The sequence below is a fragment of the Gossypium arboreum genome, chromosome 1, assembly GCF_025698485.1.
Source record: "Gossypium arboreum isolate Shixiya-1 chromosome 1, ASM2569848v2, whole genome shotgun sequence".
Classification (NCBI taxonomy): Eukaryota; Viridiplantae; Streptophyta; class Magnoliopsida; order Malvales; family Malvaceae; genus Gossypium; species Gossypium arboreum.
The window spans coordinates 4,295,740-4,314,216 of NC_069070.1; the positions used below are offsets into that span (position 1 = coordinate 4,295,740).

Here is an 18,477-nt window from a genome sequence, read left to right on the forward strand (position 1 = left end):
CAATTTAGTTCGTGTTTCACAATTACACATCTAATATTTACTTCATCGATTTCCAAAAATTAATCCTTATTATTCCTTTAAAATTCCATAAGTTTTCATTTTTCTAAAAATCAAAATAATTCTTTAAAATTTTGTAACATTAATCATCGAATTCTTTTCTATATTTCATTGTACGTAATCTCGGAACAATACCCACTTACTATACCTGAAGATTTGAGGTGTTTAAGGGCAATAGAAATGTTGAAAAATCATTATTGTGTTGTTTTGATATGATATTCTAAAAATGTGCAACATGAATGATATTGTGACTTGAAAAGTTATTTGATAAATGGAATAGAGTTTTAATAGAATGTTTTTGTGACTTAGTCAAATAGTTGGGATATGGTTGACATGCCATTAGGGGACTAGATGCACTTTTAAATTAAAAGGTCGTGGTTAGAATACTATGACAAATTTGCCTCATGGCAAAACACTTATGTGCAATTTTGATCCAATTCTAAGGTATTGGATAAATATGCTTCTAGCATAAATTTCAAGGTGTTTGTTTGGTTAATCCCATGTATCTAATTTATATTGTTGCTAAGTAAATTAAAGGCCATGATCTAACAATTCTGTTAAAAATGTTAAGTTGAAGATCAATGAATCATGAGCAGAAATGCTAAAACTTATACTTTGTATATTTATATAATCTTGATTGATTGAGATACATGTTTAGGATAAAGCTTAGCAACAAGGAAATTTAATTAATTTAATGTTATTCACCTTTGTTTTTGTGGTAATGTGTTACATACACATTAAATTTTACTCGATGGCTAATCAAAGCGTATCCCAAGGAATTTATCATTGAACTTACTAAGCCTCATGCTTAACGCCTTGTTGTCTTTGTGCATGGGTATATTTTGCTTGTGGAAGATCAATTCATCTCGTGGATCATCATCCTACACCATAGCGAGATTGAGAGAGTATGAAACTATTGTGTTTGTATTTGTGACTCCTAGTGACATGTACTAGAAGGTCTTTAGTTTATGCATATATGCCAGTTTCATTTTACTATTGAGCTGGTATTAAATGTTGTAGCAATTCCATTTTGAAACATAACACTTACAAATTCATGGCATGATAATTTATTAAACATTGTAGATTACTTGAAAACAACAAAATGATTCTACTAAACTCATTATTTAGTTGTTGACATGAATATTCATGGTAATTAATAGCCTTATTTCAATGTGATTGAGTATGAAGTGTCTTGGGGAATTAAGTAGGTGATGCTAGAACCTCGGTGTCACAACATTGTGACTTCGATTCACGATGTCGTGATTTTATATACATCACATTGTGACTTCATTGGGTAGCCAATGACGCCATGGTGTCCCTTGCTTCGATGTTGCAACCTCAATCCCTGTTTCAAGATGAGTTCTGAAATTAATCTGAAGGTTTATGATCCTTTTCGTGGGCATGACTTAAGTTAGAATATGACATAAAAATAATTTTAAAGCCTTCAATAGGTTTAAAACTTGATTTAATGATATTATAAAAAAATGTTTACACTTTAAGTATTAAATAATTTCAAAGATTATTGCTTACACATGTTTCGTTGGCATCTCTCATTTGTACCGATCGTCGGGACGAGTAAAGGTGTTATAATAACTAAAAGTTTGTTTCAAAACATTTGAAACAAATGTTTTAACATGGATTGATGTACTCCTGCAATGCATTAAATTATATTATATGTAAATATTATATATATATTAATTTATTAAATGTATCTTTTAATTTAAATACAATAAGCACGTACATTTATTATATAAAAGTATTACTTTACACAATTATTAATTCAAGGTACACATATTCAAATTTTGATATATCTTCATTGTTTTTAAGACTATAACTAATTTATACACCAAGTAAGTTCATACGTAGCATAGATAAAAAAACTAATTTTTTATATTAAGTTCCATTATTAATACCAAATTATCAATTTTGTTTTATAGAGCTATTATGTTTATTAATAAGTTTTATGATAATTTTTAGTTAATTATTTTATAATTTTATAGCAAGTAAAACTAAACACTCCCGTTCAAGCCAACAAATTATATTTTTTATTTTTTAAATATTTCCTATTTTTATTCTTTAGAATTTTGTTGGTTGCTCTGACCATTATCGTAATTTTTCAATAAATTTTAAAATACATTAAATTAAATAATTGAGAATATAATTACCTTTAACTTTTTTTAACTCATGTTATAATATTCATACACTATTTAATATTATCATCATTATTACTTCTATATTTATACTATCTATAAATAAACGCAATGATGATCCAAAAGAGATCTTAGGCTTGGATTTTGCTTAGTTGAAAAGAAATTTTACATTAACATAATCTAGAAGCTTCTAAATAATTGGATTTCTTAAATCGATAGATAAGTCCAAAAAATATCTAAACAATTAATCAACATGTGCACATTTAAAAGAAAAAGAATTCCTAACATTATGACAAATGTCTTTTAAATTATATTTAAAATTCTAAAAATTAATCGATTGGCACATGTAATCATTTTAATTCTATTTGTAAAATACTAGCTAATAATTACTATTTTTAGTGTAGTAAAATGGTTTACAAATGATTTTTTATTTTTAAAATATTAAAATAAGTTATATATTTTATTATGTTTAAACAATTTGAATTTGTATTAATCGGAGTTAAATGCATATAAAATTAACGTCATATAATATAAGAATGAAAGCTATACAACGCATATGGGAATCTCTGCCTTTTGAGACAACCGTTGTTGGTGTCCAATTTTCTAAACTAAAATTCAACATTGCCAGCTCCACATTTATTGTCAACTCATGGCCCAATAATCAGCTGCCACTTTTAGAGATTTTTATTTACTCCAAAAATTCAAATATGTTTAAAAATTGAATTTCTTTAGTTTTTACATTTTAACGTATTACATTTTAATTATGATTAAATTCTTAAAATAAAATTAAAAATAAAAAAATAAGGAAGTTAAATTTAGGGGTTAATGGCAAATTTTAGGACAGTTAATGTTTTGTTGCGTAGCGCCGTCCGCGTAATTGAAGTAAATTAGGCAATCGGAAAGGAAACTTCCACCGTCCAACACGCTCTCGGTTTTAAGTTTTGTTGAAACCCACCAAAATAAAAAAATATTAATATATGAAACACGTCTTTCTCCCAATATCAAAGTCCAACTAAAAGACCTCCATTTTCATCTGTTTTTTTTTTTTTCCATCAAATTAAGTTTTGCGTTTCGTTTTTCAGGTTGAAGAAATCCTCCTTTTGGGTTCGATCTCTGGCTTCACCACCAATGCTAGAGATCGGACATGCCCCAGGTAATGCCCTTTTCGGCAAATACGAGATCGGCCGGCTCCTCGGTTGCGGTGCTTTCGCCAAGGTTTATCATGCCAGAAACCTCCGCACCGGCCTCAGCGTCGCTGTTAAGGTCATCAACAAAAAGAAGCTACCCAACCTCACCATGATGTCCAACGTCAAGCGCGAGATCTCCATCATGAGTCGCTTGAACCATCCTTATATCGTCAAACTTTACGAGGTTCTGGCCACCAAAACCAAGATCTATGTCGTCATGGAATTCGTCAAAGGTGGAGAATTGTTCGCTAAGGTTGCTAAAGGAAGGTTCACCGAAGATCTCAGCCGTAAGTATTTCCAACAGCTCATCTCCGCCGTTGGGTACTGCCACTCTCGTGGGATATTCCACCGTGATTTGAAACCTGAAAATCTCCTCCTCGACGACAACGGGAACTTGAAGGTTTCAGATTTCGGTCTCAGCGCCGTAACTGAACAAATCCGAGCCGACGGCATGCTGCACACCTTGTGTGGGACCCCAGCTTACGTCGCACCGGAGATCTTGTCAAAGAAGGGATACGATGGAGCTAAGGTGGACGTGTGGTCATGCGGCGTCATCCTCTTCGTGATGAACGCCGGTTACTTGCCTTTTAATGATCCCAATCTCATGGCTATGTACAGGAAGATATACAACGGTGAGTTTCGTTGTCCTAAATGGATGTCCAGCGATATGAAACGGTTCATTTCTCGACTCCTGGATACGAATCCCGTTACAAGGATCTCCCTTGATGAGATCCTTAAGGATCCATGGTTCAGGAAGGGTTACAAAGAGCCCAAGTTCCACGAGGAGCAACCCAAGGATGACGCTCAGGCCTCAAGCTCGAAGCTGAATGCATTCGATTTGATATCCTTCTCCTCGGGTTTGAACTTGTCGGGGTTGTTGGATGAGTCTCACGATTACGGTGAACGGTTCATATTGAGAGAGTCCCCAGAGAAATTGGTGGAGAAAGTAGAGCAATTAGGCAAGGGTGAGAGATTGAAGGTCAAGAAGAAGAAACAGTGGGGCGTTGAATTGGAAGGAAAAGAAGGGATTTCTGGGGTAGCTATTGAGGTATACCAGTTAACCGATGAGCTGGTTGTGGTGGAAACCAAAAGAACAGGCAGTGATGCTCAATGGTACAAGGAACTCTGGAACAACAAGCTGAGACCTGCCCTAGTGGGAAATTAGCCGTACGTAGTGGTTTGGCTTTTGTGGAAACGCAGAGATGAAGTCTTGTTGATTTCAATATGGGTGCATTTGCTATTGTTGTTATTATTGTTATGAATTGATTGATGAATGATGTGAATAAAAGGGAAGAATACAGACAATATATGCATCAGCAATGGAGGAATTTTCCTTCCAAGGCAGAGCAGAAGGAGAAGGATGAGTGAAACTTACTACTTCATACAGAAGTTAGTATAACAATCATAGTAGTTATTATAATTATGTAAGTTGCTGTATGTTAGCAGCATTTTGGTGGAGTAATACTAAAGATAACCGGGAACTTTGTTTATTTGGGGGTTAACAAAATCCCCATCCCCAACATAAAGTTTACCATTGGATTTCTCTTGCTTGTATTGTATTGTATTTTGTTGTGTTGTATATACCTTTCCTTTTGGTGTATATAAGAGAAGTGCAGCCAAAGAGAATACTGGATTATATAAATAATAAAGGGATGGATTTTTATTGTTTTTCTTTAATTTCTCTTAATTCAGAATCCTCTGTCTTTGTGTTTATTGTTGATTTTGTGTTCACTAGTTATTTCATTTTTTTTTTTTGGGGGATAGATAGTTGCCTTCTATTATCCAAGAAAGCAACCAAGCTGCTATAGTATTGCATTAATGTTTCTATGTACATCTAATGTTGCTAAGGGTTATACAATCGTTGGGGCTGGAAAAATTGCGGTAGCTCAGAAATCTGGGCACAAGTTTGAAAAGGTGTTTTGGCATAAATTGGTCTGGTGCTTAGCCCAGGTCGCCATTCTGAAACACTCTTTTATCTCATGGCTTGCTGTTGCTGTTTGGGATCAGTTACTGCCAAAGAGTTGGCTGATATCATGGGGCTGCAAGGTTCTTCCAGACTGTTTATCGTGTGCAATAAATATTGAAACCAGAGATCATATCTTCCATGACAGTTCTTCAAACAGATATGCTGGGTTGGCAAGAGAAAATTGTTTGGATTTCTCGGGTTTCAAAAGGCGAGTCACTTCTGCTTGTAATTTTAAGGCTTGCCTGGGCCCTGGAATGTGTTCATCTACATGCTCTGTCAAAATAGGAACAACAGGCTACATGGAAGCACAAGAAAGTAGACCCAAGGGCTCTTTCAACTAATCCAGAGAGCAGTTCCTGACAGATTATTCGGTACAAGTATACCCTGAACAACCAAGAACACCAAAGTGACATTATTAGGAGACTAGCCATCAATCCCAAAAGAATTAGTTTTCATGAACTAATTTTTCGACATGGAGAATACTTGGGTTCTATCAAAAATAAAATGATGGTTCGTTGATTGGAGTTTGTTTATGTAGCTGAATAGTGTCAGTGCCGCATACATATGCTTCTTTGGATCATAAAATCTGTAATTATCCGAAAAAGAAACAGGGGTTATACAATAGTATGCCTACTGTTTCTCTAATTTTCTCTGGTCGGCAGCCAACAGTCTTCTCCCTCTTTTATACATACACTTACGAACTTTCTTGGTTTGGACTTAAATTTTTTCAGTTCAAATATTTTTAGATTTGAACTTGGGTCAAGCTAGACAGGTTTTGACACATTTAAATAATTTTAAATTTTTTAATTTCGAACATAAATATTCATTTTATTTTTATAAAATAGTAACGCAAATTAATATTTTATATTTCAATCGTCATATTTTATATAGATCATACGTGTAAATTAAAATGTAAAAGAGTTTTAATCATTCAATAATTTCTAATAGATATAGTGTTTGAGATTAATATGATAGAGATATCGGATCGTTTTAAAATTTACATGCATGATAAGTATAATTGTATTGATAAATACAATGGTTAAATTGTTAAAATATTAATCATACAAAGAGATATGAAAGGGAGTAAAACTACTTTAGTTAGTTTTACATTAATGTAAGTGGATCCCTCCCTACATACTATATTATTATATTATGTAATAGTTTATAATCTATTATAGTTAGCGATTAAAACCAACTAAACTAACCAAATCGAGGCAAATCAAGCAAACCGTTTGGTAAATTTGATTTTGATTTTGGACCAATTATTACATTATGTAATACTACATCACATACTGTAATAGTAATACATAATATATTAATTATCATTATATATTATTATTTATTATTATACTGGTTGAAATATGCTCCAAGTCCCTATAGTCTTTGCACATTTGAAAGTTAGCCCCTCGACCATATTATATTATACAATATATATGCATTAAGGTCGAGTTAGATAATCAGTTGATTTGGTATTGTATGTTCGATTTCGATTTTAAAATTCAAAACTGTTTAAAATTCAAGGGTCGTCTTCTAACGAATGTCGAAAGGACATGAAGAGGCATTGGGAATAGCAGCACTTATGGTTTTTGTGGACATGATTGCAAAGATGTACTACATGTACTTCGAGACTGTTTTGCAGTTAGAATCATCTGGGATAATATTATCCCAGAAGGAAGTCGATCCTGGTTTTATATTGGTCCCATTCAAAATTGGATGAAGTTTGATCTCAATAATCATTTCTCTATTGATGGGGTGGATTGGCCGTGTTTTTTTGGGATTACTGCTTGGCGCATCTGGAAAAACCGCAACTTTTTCATTTTTCAAGACTTTTCTTGGAGTTATGGCGAGATCCTTAAAGTTTTATACAGTTGGGCAAAGCTATACTCTTTAGCTTCAAAAGTGGTTCTTCACAAGGCGCATGGTTACTCACAATTATCGCATACAGACATCAATTAGGTTAGCTTGAAATCAGATGGTTCGGTTAAACTTGATGAAGGCTTTGCAGCTGCCGGGGGGGTATGTGTGTGATCATAATAACGAATGGATCATGGGCTATTGCAGATATTTGAGCAATTGTACGGTGGTCGAGGCTGAACTTTGGGGAATATTAGATGACTTAAATCTTATTTTGGCTAGAAGTTTCGAAAGAGTCTTTATCCAAATGAATAGTATTGAAGCTGTTAATCCCGTTCAAGAAGGTTCTTGAAGGATTTCTAATTCTGCTCTCTTCAAAAGAATTCATTTTATTCTTAAAGCTCTAAAACAGTGGAAGATTCAGCAAATTTCTCGTGAAGAAAATCTAATCGCCGATAACTTGGCCAAGTCAGTTCGTTCTAAAAAACCAGGCTTAAGATTGATTGAGGATCATCCTGTGAGGATTTAGTTTTTTACCTTCTTGAATCCTTTCCTTTCACCAAATATATATATATATATATATATATATATATATAATATATATTTAAGCTCAAACCCAAATCTAAACCCAAATTAAAATTTATATAAAACTCAACCTAAATAAAAAATAAACCTATTCCAAAATAAAAATTAACATAAAAATAATAATGTTAACAAGATTTTAATATTAATACAAAATTAAACAATAATCAATAGAAAACATAAAAGATAAAAGTAAAACCTAAATTCCCAATTATAAAAAAAAAAACTACGACTAAGGGTTAGTTTGGCAATACTTTTGAAAAGTGCTGTGAAAAAGTGCTTATGAGAAGTGTTTTTGAAAAGTTTGGTTTAAAATTTGAGTGTTTAGCATTACTGTTAAGAAGTGCTTTTGAGAAATAAAATGTCCATTTTAGACATGTTATTATAAAGTAACAAATATGTATTTAAATAATATTTAAATTAGTTAATATTATTATATTTTAGTAAGAATATAAAAAATTATTATAACTTCTTGTTAATATTTTAATATATAAAATATAAATTTTAAATATTTTTAAGCAATAAATATTAATTATTTATAAAATTTAATTAGAATATATAAACTATATTTTAAATATTTAAATATAACTATTAAATATTTGTAATTAGTATTTTAAAATTATTTTTATTTTTAATTAATGATTTTAATACTTTTGTAATTAAGTACCAAGAAAAAAGAGAAAATACTATGTTATTGGAGGAGTGAAAAAGTAATTAAGCATTAAAAGTGCTTTTGGGAGAGGAAAAGCTAAAAATTTTAGCTTCTCCTTTTTAGAAGTACTTTTGGAAAGCACTTCTGAAAGTTAAAATTTCAAATTAAAAGCACATTCTCACAAAAATTTCAATAAAAGCAACTTGTTTCATGAGTTTTTCTTCCAAAAGTGCTTTTTGAGCCAGAAGTGCTTTTGAAAAGCAATGCAAAACTGGCCCTAAAACCTAAATTTCCAAATCATTAAAATTAAATTTATTAATAATGTTATTAATATTGCACAATAAATCATGTTTAATCATTTATGTCAAGTATAACACTAGCTATTGTATTATTATATTAATATATTGCATCATTATATATTTTATATTATCATTAAATTTTAATTTTATATTTTAATAATTATGTATAGAAATTAAAATATTTTATACTTAATTAATATTTTTAAACATTTATTTCATTTTATAGTTTAAGGTAAAAATTATTATTAATTACTTACGCAATTAATGAAAATTTAATGTAAATATATATGCTTATGAACATATTTTTATAAAATAAATTTTTATTTTATTTTAATATAAATTTATATTAATTATTAGGATAAGTTATAGAATAAGTCACCTAACTATTATCGTATTTCTATTTTGGTCACCCAATTATGAAAATTTTAATTTAGTCATTAATGTTTTAGATTATTTCTATTTTAGTAACTTACGTTTTAGATTGTTTCTATTTTAGTCATTCTTCATTAAATGATTACTATAAATGATGATGTGCCATTTTTCTACCTAGTATAATAACACATTTAGTCCTCAATACTTACACATTCTATCAATTCAATCCTAATTCTAAATAATTCAATAAATTTAACCCTCCACGTTTACAAATTCTATCAATTTGATCTTCAACCACATAACATTAAATATAAATTATATATTATGAAAAGTACAAAATATAATATTATTTATGCGTTTATATTTAATTATAATTATAAGGCTCAAATATGCATTTAGCCTCCTAAACTTGACACATTCTCCCAAGTTGATACCCAAATTTTTATTCTGTTAAGGGTTCTGGTACTTTTTCTATAACAATGTTAAATATAGGACACATGACACTCTTAAGTTGTGACACGTGACATGGCATTGATGATGCCTTGATCTATTTTTCATAAAATTATTTAAAAATTTAAAAGAAAAATGTATACAAATTATGTATTTTTTTAAAAACTATGAAAGGAATTATAAATTATAGAAATATTGTATCTAAAAATTAAAAATAGTACAAAAATTTTAAATCGAAAATTTTCATAATTGGAAAATCAAAAGCAAATACGCTAATATTTAGGTGATTAATTATATACTTTATATTAACTATTAATATTTATTATGGTTATTCAATTATAAATTCCGACATTTTAGGACTTTAAATTAAATTTATTTCAAACTCGAATTAGATCAATATTAAATTTAAATTCTTATGGACTCGGATCTTTTTGGGCTTAAATTTTCTCGCACTTAAATTTTTCCAAGCTTGAACTTTCGATCGATACGGACCCGCTTGGGCCTGTTTCGCAAGCTCTATCTCTACTTGCATGCCAGATATATCATAGCAATCCAAGCACCACGAATAATGGTTTTGTAGAGTCTTCTCTTTGGAGTTGTTTTGTGATCCGTTGCAGCTGCCTAGCTCAACTCCCTGCTTGTCTTTATATGTGTGTGCCATTTCAGCTTTTTTAAACTACAATCTGCAGATAGATGGTCTTCAGTCTCCCCTTCTTGCTTGCATAGAGGGCATGCATGTGGCATGAGTGTTTAGGGATAAAAACCTTGGACCATGCCACTGGCGAGGTCGTAAGTATATTCAAAACTGCTGCAGCCTGATACTTATTGCTAGCAAAAGGCCATATAAACCCCGGAATCCCTTGAGTTACTACTTGCAAAGCACCAGGCCTTAGTTGCGTAAGCTTCCTCCACTTCAGTTTCATCTTATTCTTTAGAGTTAAGAAATCTATTTCCTTTCCCGCGGAGACCGGAGAAGCCAGAAGATAAAAGAGAGTTTATATGTCTGGCCCAAAAGAAAAGCTCACTGGTAAAATTTATTTATGGGTCAATCAATCCATTCATTCAGCAACAATGCCTGGCCCAAGTACTTTCAACTCTTCCAACTTCAAATTAGGGTGAACCACCAGCATTAACCAAAAACAAAACCAATAAAAACATACATAAAGCGGCAAAGGCTAGCCTAGCCGTTCGTTCATGGACGCTTAAGAAATTTCGTTCATAAGGTACGATATCGTTTTCCGTGTCTTCCAGCTTTTCCAGTTTTGTTCCTAAATTTGTGTTCCACTGAAGTGGGAAGTTGAGAATGTCTAAAGAGGCAGGCTTAAATCTTAAGCTCAACAAAAAAATAAAGGTTTCTTTGGGGAAACCTAAGAATTACATTAACAGGGATGCAACTAAACCTAGTGTTGAAAAGGACGGTGTTATTGGTGGGAAGACCAACTCTGAAAGTAGAAGACTTAAAGATGATGGGAGAAGAATGAGAGTTGATTCTCATAAGAATTTAGAGGCAAACCATAAGAAGGTTTCATCTGGAAAACACTCGAAGACGGTCAAGGGTGACTTAAACAAAGAGAGAAAAAGCAATGTCAAAGCTTCTCCTCCCTTAGAGAGAGCTACTTCTCGTAACCCTAAGAATGGCGGCACTAGAGCAAAAGAAATAGAAATAGATAGTACTCCAAATGATTCATCAAAGAAACATGCCAATGCCAGAGCCAACTCAACTAAAAAAGTAGTTCGGGTTAGAAAAAGCTTAAAAACTGATTCAGAAGCTGTAGATGATAAGCCGAAGAAAAAAAAGCGGGTAATCCGTTTAGATCCTTATGATATCTCAAACAAGCGGCTTGATGATGGCATTGCAACTGATGGTCAGAATTTTTTCCAATTTGTCTGCTGTTCTTATATTTGCACCTTGTTTGGAGTGGATTTTTCTTAAAACTTTTTTTTCTTGTTGCTGTTTGTTTGTTCCTGTCTAGAAAGTAAAAAGGATAAGAAAAAGGATTTGGAGGAAAATGCTGCCATGTCAAAGAATGCGCAATTCCGTGGAATACAGCCCAGTCCGTCCATCCTTTCCTTTGTGGAAGATAATGTAATTTGTATGGGCAGTGCCTTGAGATGTTTGAACTGTACATTCGCATCATTTCTTGCTGCCATTTTTCTGCATTATGACCTTTGGTATACCATTTACAGTTGTTAGGGCGTAGACGATCTATTGAGATCCAGAGAGCAGGCTATAACACTGAGCTTTCTGCCCCATTAGATAATATCCCTTTTTCTACCAATCCGGAAAGGGAACGCATTGAGGAAAATGTATGTTTTTTATTAATGCGATAATTAGCTAAAAGTTCTTCATTTTGCTGCTGTGTTCATTTATAGGCCATGTCTTTGCAGATATTTAGGAACAAGTTGCAGTTTTTCGCTGCTGCAAAGGTTTCATCTTCATTTCCTGCTCTTGATATTCCTGAGATCGCATTTGCAGGTAGACACTTGATATTTTTCATTTTTTCCTTCCAGATTTGTTCGTTTTATTTTATGTTTTGCTGTTTTCTGGTTACCATACGCCCTTTATCTTGATGGCTTCAAAAGTTTTCTCTTCCTTGGTATTACATGTTAAGGTCTCATTTACCAATTGCAAGAGTCTATAATTTTCAGTGTCTATTATATGTCTCAAATGGGAAAGGTGTGCACAGGAGCTATAACAACCATGCTCTCTGTATCTGTACTCTTTTCAAGATTGCCTGTAGGGCCTTATGGTAAAGCTGCTGGAATGACTATTTTTCTTCAATGTGTGCTTTCTTTCATAATCCAATGTAATGAGTTTTCTGAGAGAGGGGATTATAATGTTAAGCTGGTTTCACACTGCTGATTATCAGGGTTTTTTTTTTATGACCCATATGACTACTTGTAGTCTCAGAAAGCTAATACATGTTTATTCATGTTAAGAATGATACATCTTTATTGCCCTTGTCAGGGAGGTCAAATGTTGGGAAGTCATCTCTACTTAACGCACTTACCAGACAATGGGGTGTTGTACGGACATCAGACAAACCAGGCCTCACTCAAGTGCTCTCACTTTTCTTAAACTGCGTTTTAGCTTCCTGGGAATTTATCTTTTTTGTTGAAGTTACAAAAGCTGTTTTGTTGCAGAGTATTAATTTCTTCCAGTTGGGATCGAAGCTCTGCCTGGTTGATTTGCCTGGCTATGGCTTTGCTTATGCAAAGGAAGAAGTTAAGGAGGCGTGGGAAGAGCTTGTGAGTACATGATATCTGGATCCAGCCTTTTCCTGCAACTGCTTCATATATAAACACATTAGTCTTTGCATTTTTAACACCTTATTGGTGGTGAACACCATAATTAAATCTGTGAGAGTTCTTAGTTATTAGGTTGCTAGTGAGTAGTGAGCATGATTCATTTTGTCAGTTGTTGGACGAGGTAGACATTTGTTTTTGCTGAACCAATCAAGTGTTAGGCAAGTTGTGTGTACTGATAGTCGACTGTGGGAGGCTGAAATTATTGGCTTGGAATGTTTCCTGAGATGAAAATTTGAAAACTGGCTTAGTTAAAGAAATCTTAATCTAGGCTTTAAACTTTTTCCATCTTGCTAATTTCTTGTCAAAACCAATTAGGTAGGACTTAACCTCTTGCAATTAAGATACTTTGTTAACTGTTAAAACTTGCAGGTGAAGGAGTATGTTTCAACAAGAGTTGGTCTAAAACGAGTGTGCCTGCTCATTGATACAAAGTGGGGTATGAAGCCTAGAGATAATGAACTTATTGATCTCATGGAAAGGTAATATTTTTTTCCATATCAAATTGGTAACTTTTAAGCCTGCAATCTACTTTCTTTGCTTAAAAAGTAAAAGGTATGGAATGTAGTGGAAACTTAATTTGGTATAATAGTTTCATCTCATTTGTTATAATAGTTTCATCAGGATTTTGTGTGATAAGATTTAAGAGTCAAGATCCATTATTTGGTAAAGAAGAAAGGACCTGCCTGGCAGTGATGTCAAGGCAAGCGCTAAGGCGCAGCACAATGGCCGTAACTTACTTAGCCACCTCAAGGCAAGGTGACTTCCATTAGGCGAGCATCTGGTGTGCTTTTTGGGTGCCTTTGTTGCAAAGCCAGGTGCAAAAAAAGTGCGCCTCACTAAAGAGCTGTTCCATTCCCCTGTTTATCCTTTTTTTTTTTTTTATCATTCTGACTTTTAAAAGAAAAATATAATAAATGACTTTTTTAATTAATTGTTGACCTAATTTTATTATATAAAAACCTAGGTAACTCTTAAAAGTTAAAAAACTTTTCAAGAGAAGATGAAGGAAATTTAGAGCTAGTTTGTGATAATATATTTAATTTCGTTCTTATGGTGTTCTATTTTCCAATACATTAAGTAAATTATTAAACTTAAACTATTGAACAATGTTTTGAATCTATAGATTGAACTATATTAAAAATTTTCTTTTACTAATTAATTAATACTTATTAATTATATGTATTAGTTACATATGTTTATATACATTTTACATATATATTTATATTTATATGTATATGCTTGCGCCCCAGGCTATATAGGGGTCCTAGCGCCTGGCACCCTTGACAACATTGCTACCTGGGGAGAGGAGGGGGGGGGGGTAAGATCATTATTTGCCAGTCTGGTGGCAGTATGGTATGACCATGCAGCAGTCTTGCATGTTTGTTCATGTTTATGCATAGAAGGAACATTAACCACACTAGGAGTATTACAAGTATTTGTTTGTTTTGTTGATTTTTCGATTATTAATATACAGATCTCAAACAAAATACCAGATTGTCTTAACCAAGACAGATACAGTGTTCCCAATTGATGTGGCACGTCGTGCAATGCAAATTGAAGAGGTGCTTTGATGCATTGATGTTTACGTTTTGATTGAAATTCGCATCTTGCATTTGAGACTGACCAGTTTCTAAAATCCTTTTGTTTTTGCAGGGCCTCAAGGCAAATAGATCTATAGTTCAACCTGTGGTATGAAGAAACAAATTTGTTTACATATTTTGATGTACAGTGAATTATTGAGTAGGAAGCCATGTACATGAATTTTGGTTTTATTTCAGATGATGGTGAGCTCAAAATCCGGAGCTGGTATCCGAAGTTTAAGAACTGTCCTTTCTAAGATCGCTAGGTTTGCCAAGATCTAATTGTGGCCAGGTGCTTATTTTGCATCTTTTCTATTAATTGTCTCTTGTAGTTCTTGAACTGTTAACTTGAAGAAATTAAAAGCATTTTGGATTCTTTAGATGAGAACTGATGAAATTTCCCCCAAACCTGTAAACTGTGATTGCCAGGTATCATCTACTAATCAATGACATCAGGAATGACTTCCAACTTGATAGATTTACCTTTTGACTAGTTTTATGTATGTCTTAAAATTTAACCTCAGACTCATTGTTTCTGGTAGTACTTTGGTGCTGCTTTAATTGGAATAAAGTTTCCTTGCAGGATGTGTCCTAGTGCAGATGCAACTACTTCAGTGTTGGCAGGTGACCTGCTCTTGTCGTTGTTGTCAGCTTGAAGTTATTTAATCAAACAGGAAATGATATTATTATGTAGAGGTATTGGTGGGTTGTCTCACTCTTTCTGTGGCATCAGATGTAACTGTATAAGGGATTTTTATGATTGTTTTTCTTTTTTTGTAAGATTTCCCAAAAGAAAAGCAAAATGAAGTGTTGAAAACTTGTTACGTGATAAACTATAACTGGTATTTGACAAGTGAAAGGTGATAGGACTAGGATGGGGCCATTTTTGTGGAGGTGAATGCTTTGTGTGCAGGCACCATGACCAAAAATGTCAGAGAAGAAGGAAATGGGTGCGTTTGTAAAGTATAGTTTGCCAGCAAACTTATCCAAATTTTTCTACAAGTATTTTGGGCTTTTTTCTTATAATAAAGAAAAAATAATTACATAGATGAGAAATTCACCAAAATAGTTCGAGTCAGAACTTAGAGATCCGACTTTCATATATTTTTTTCCCAGTCAAAGTCGTTTCTGGTTAGACTTCCATTGCTAAAATAAAAATGGAATAATATTACAAATGATACTAATAGTTTATCGAAGTTTCAAGATCATTTCTTAAAAAGAAATTAATAAAATCAATACAATAATTATTTGTAGTTCTCATCATGTGTTTTTTAAAACAAATAATTACAGTATGGAATTTGAAAATATTATTATAGCGTATTAAATATATAAATTTTTATATTATTAACAAATTATTGGTTAGGATTTTGTGTATATAGTATAGTGATTTCGTCATTCTATTTGTAATTTTCAAATTAATTGAATAAATAAAATTTCTTAATTAGTTAGTTTATTGTATCTTTTAGATTTAATACATAATTTGATATCTGAGTTTGATACTTTTTATTAATGTAGTACTTGTATTTTTTTATCCTATGTGATATTTGTATTTGATAAAAGTTATACATTTTGGTATTTGAAGCTACTAGTGTTAACTTTTTAGTATTTAATTCGAGTTTTAGAGTTGATTTGGTAAAATTCATAATTAGGTAATAATTTAAGTAATTAACTTTTATCAAATTAACCTTAAAACTTGAATTAAATCACATCCTTTGGTTGTATTTGAAAAATTAAACAATTTCGCAATTAATGCTAAAGTTATTCTATTAACAAAATTATGAAATATTTAAACCTAATAATATTAACAATTAACTTTCATCAAATCATTTCTAAAATTAAATTAAGCACTAAAAAGTTAACATCATTATCTTTGGGTATCAAAATATAATTTTGTCAAATACAATTACTAAATTTGACCAAAAATAACACAGGTATCACATTAGAAAAAAAGGTGTTAAACTAAGGTACCAAATTATATATTAAGCCATCTTTGTCTGATTACCCTAAATAATTTTTTAGAATGAAAAGTAAAATAAAGGCTTAATTATACACTTGGCCCTTGAACTTGTTACCATTTCCCACACTCGCCCTTGAATTTTTTTTGTTCCAGATTCACCTCTAAACTTGTATTATGTTAGACATATTAGCCTCTTTTTTTTTTAATGCTATTAAATTTTTATGACGTGACACTGTTAGCCTATCAAGGATTATCATATGTCATTTAGAGTTTCTTTAGAGTTGATCGGAATCCAAAATAGGCTTTGTAATGTCAAAATGACTTAAAATAATACAATGCTGAAACAAGCGCGACATTACTATGATGAACATTTTGACATCGCGACATGACTCATTGAGTTAATGAGGTTGCGACAAGGCGAAGCGCAAAGTCGCGCTGTTATAACTTCATGATTGCGACATGACTCATTGAGTTCACCCAAAAACATTTCGAATGTTTTTGCAAAGTCTCTTTATTCATGGTATGCATATAACCTATTTAAAGAACTCTTAATTTTATATAAAAACTACTACAAAGCACTTTAAAATCACAACCAAATAATCTCAAAAGTAGAGTATTCATTCATATCATTGATTAACCAAAAGAAGAATAGTATAATGAAATACCAAGCAGAGCTTTTAAGTTCACATTTAAATAAAATTCAACACAAAACAAGTAATATGAAATTAACATATCTAAACGTAGACACCTTAGTACATGTCACAACTAATATGCCATTTTCGTACTCTTGAATATCTCAATAATAATGTGATGTCTTACCTATGTTTCTATCTTTTGACAGTCATCCCTTTGATGCTCAAGACACAATATCTCCTCAATTGGACTTGATAGATGACATATTAGTTTTTCAATTGATTTAAACAAAACACAAAACCATCAAATATTCTAAAAATAACAAAGTAATTTTTGATCACTTGGTTATTATAAAGTTTTTTTAAAATTTTAATATATTAAATGTCACATTAATAAATTTAGTAGATAAATTTTAACGATATTAATGATTAAATCTAAATATAAAAATTTAAAAGATGGAAGAAATAAACTCTTAATAATAAAAATATAAAAATAATACAAAGACTAATAACTAATGATTGAGAGTTTTATCCTCATCTAAAACTAGTAATCAACAACATTACATCTTTTTCAACCTAAATAAAACGGAGATTAATCATTAAGTTGCTCCACTTAACAAACAAAATAAATAAAGCAATGATATTCACCGTCAAAGTAGTTTAGAAATTAAAGCTAGAGAGAGAAAGGAGGAGGGAGATTCGGAAAAAGAAATGTGTCCGCTGAGGCTGATCCTCATATTCCTGTCGGCAACACTCGCCGGATTTTTCCTCCTTAGAAACATCAAATCCCACCCCCAAACCGACGATGACGATCATACCCGCCCCAACAACAATAACTCCCACTCTGCTTTCTCCAAGGTTTCTACTTCTTCTTCTTCTTCTTCTTCTTCTCCCGCTTGTAATTAACAGTCAATGCTTCAATTTGTTGGACTAGGTTTGGGCAGCTATAGAATCAGGATTCTGGGCATCTCTTGACATGGCAAGTGGTCGTTACTTGTGGAGGCATCTGGTTTCCTCTAACTCCAAGCCTTCCTCTTGATTCTGCAAAAAAAACCATTCTTTGGTGTGTCCCTGCTGTTTCCCATTCTTCTACTACTGTTGTACATATCTCCTGGATCTTTTGGATGCATTGTGGGAATTGAACTTCTTCTCAACTTATACTGTTTGTTAAGAGATTTCTTTTTCTGCTTTGCTTTGGAACTTGTCCTTTTTCTTCTCATTATACTCAACTCTGTCAGTTGTAAGTTGTCAAATTTCTTCATTTCCTTGAATATTTGCTCCTTCTACACAGATTTCGTGTCAACCTATGGGTATCTTATGTCTAAATAAACTATGAACAAAGACCTTATTATGACTTTGTTCTTGGACTCAGTTTGTCAGAACACCATCCAATGGTTCATAAATGAGTCGATCTTATTGCTTTTATCAAA

The 18,477-nt window shown here is 32.1% G+C and overlaps 3 protein-coding genes across 6 annotated transcripts; all 3 read left to right on the plus strand.

The window, feature by feature from the left end:
* The first annotated feature begins 2,981 nt into the window (after nucleotides 1-2,981).
* LOC108483362 (CBL-interacting serine/threonine-protein kinase 11) lies at nucleotides 2,982-5,071 on the plus strand. The gene has a single exon (XM_017786717.2). It carries the CDS (start codon nucleotides 3,336-3,338, stop codon nucleotides 4,557-4,559), a length of 1,224 nt encoding a protein of 407 aa, XP_017642206.1. The 5' UTR covers nucleotides 2,982-3,335; the 3' UTR covers nucleotides 4,560-5,071.
* A 5,243-nt stretch (nucleotides 5,072-10,314) lies between these two features.
* LOC108480690 (uncharacterized) lies at nucleotides 10,315-15,291 on the plus strand. Of its 4 annotated transcripts, none has more exons than XR_001870668.2 (12): nucleotides 10,316-11,434; nucleotides 11,543-11,655; nucleotides 11,757-11,876; nucleotides 11,958-12,045; nucleotides 12,538-12,629; nucleotides 12,714-12,818; nucleotides 13,248-13,357; nucleotides 14,353-14,440; nucleotides 14,532-14,567; nucleotides 14,657-14,750; nucleotides 14,888-14,958; nucleotides 15,031-15,291. XR_001870668.2 is itself a non-coding variant. In XM_017783765.2 (11 exons), the coding sequence occupies exons 1-10, from the start codon at nucleotides 10,873-10,875 to the stop codon at nucleotides 14,738-14,740; spliced, it is 1,398 nt and encodes a 465-aa protein (XP_017639254.1). In that variant the 5' UTR covers nucleotides 10,318-10,872; the 3' UTR covers nucleotides 14,741-14,750; nucleotides 15,042-15,291. The 4 variants fall into 4 exon arrangements, 2 of the variants coding, with proteins under 2 accessions (XP_052882377.1, XP_017639254.1); XR_001870667.2 differs by having other exon boundaries at nucleotides 15,042-15,291; XM_017783765.2 differs by lacking the exon at nucleotides 14,888-14,958 and having other exon boundaries at nucleotides 10,318-11,434; nucleotides 15,042-15,291.
* Nucleotides 15,292-17,610: 2,319 nt separating this feature from the next.
* LOC108480824 (uncharacterized) lies at nucleotides 17,611-18,477 on the plus strand. The gene is made up of 2 exons (XM_017783941.2): nucleotides 17,611-17,905; nucleotides 17,982-18,477. The coding sequence occupies exons 1-2, from the start codon at nucleotides 17,759-17,761 to the stop codon at nucleotides 18,084-18,086; spliced, it is 252 nt and encodes an 83-aa protein (XP_017639430.1). The 5' UTR covers nucleotides 17,611-17,758; the 3' UTR covers nucleotides 18,087-18,477.

Coding starts and splice junctions, on each gene's coding strand:
- LOC108483362 (XM_017786717.2), top strand. CDS start 3,336: ATGCTAGAGATCGGACATGCCCCAGGTAATGCCCTTTTCGGCAAATAC.
- LOC108480824 (XM_017783941.2), top strand. CDS start 17,759: ATGTGTCCGCTGAGGCTGATCCTCATATTCCTGTCGGCAACACTCGCC. Junction 17,906..17,981: donor CCCACTCTGCTTTCTCCAAG/GTTTCTACTTCT, acceptor TTGTTGGACTAG/GTTTGGGCAGCTATAGAATC.
- LOC108480690 (XM_017783765.2), top strand. CDS start 10,873: ATGTCTAAAGAGGCAGGCTTAAATCTTAAGCTCAACAAAAAAATAAAG. Junction 12,046..12,537: donor TCCTGAGATCGCATTTGCAG/GTAGACACTTGA, acceptor TGCCCTTGTCAG/GGAGGTCAAATGTTGGGAAG. Junction 14,568..14,656: donor GATCTATAGTTCAACCTGTG/GTATGAAGAAAC, acceptor GTTTTATTTCAG/ATGATGGTGAGCTCAAAATC.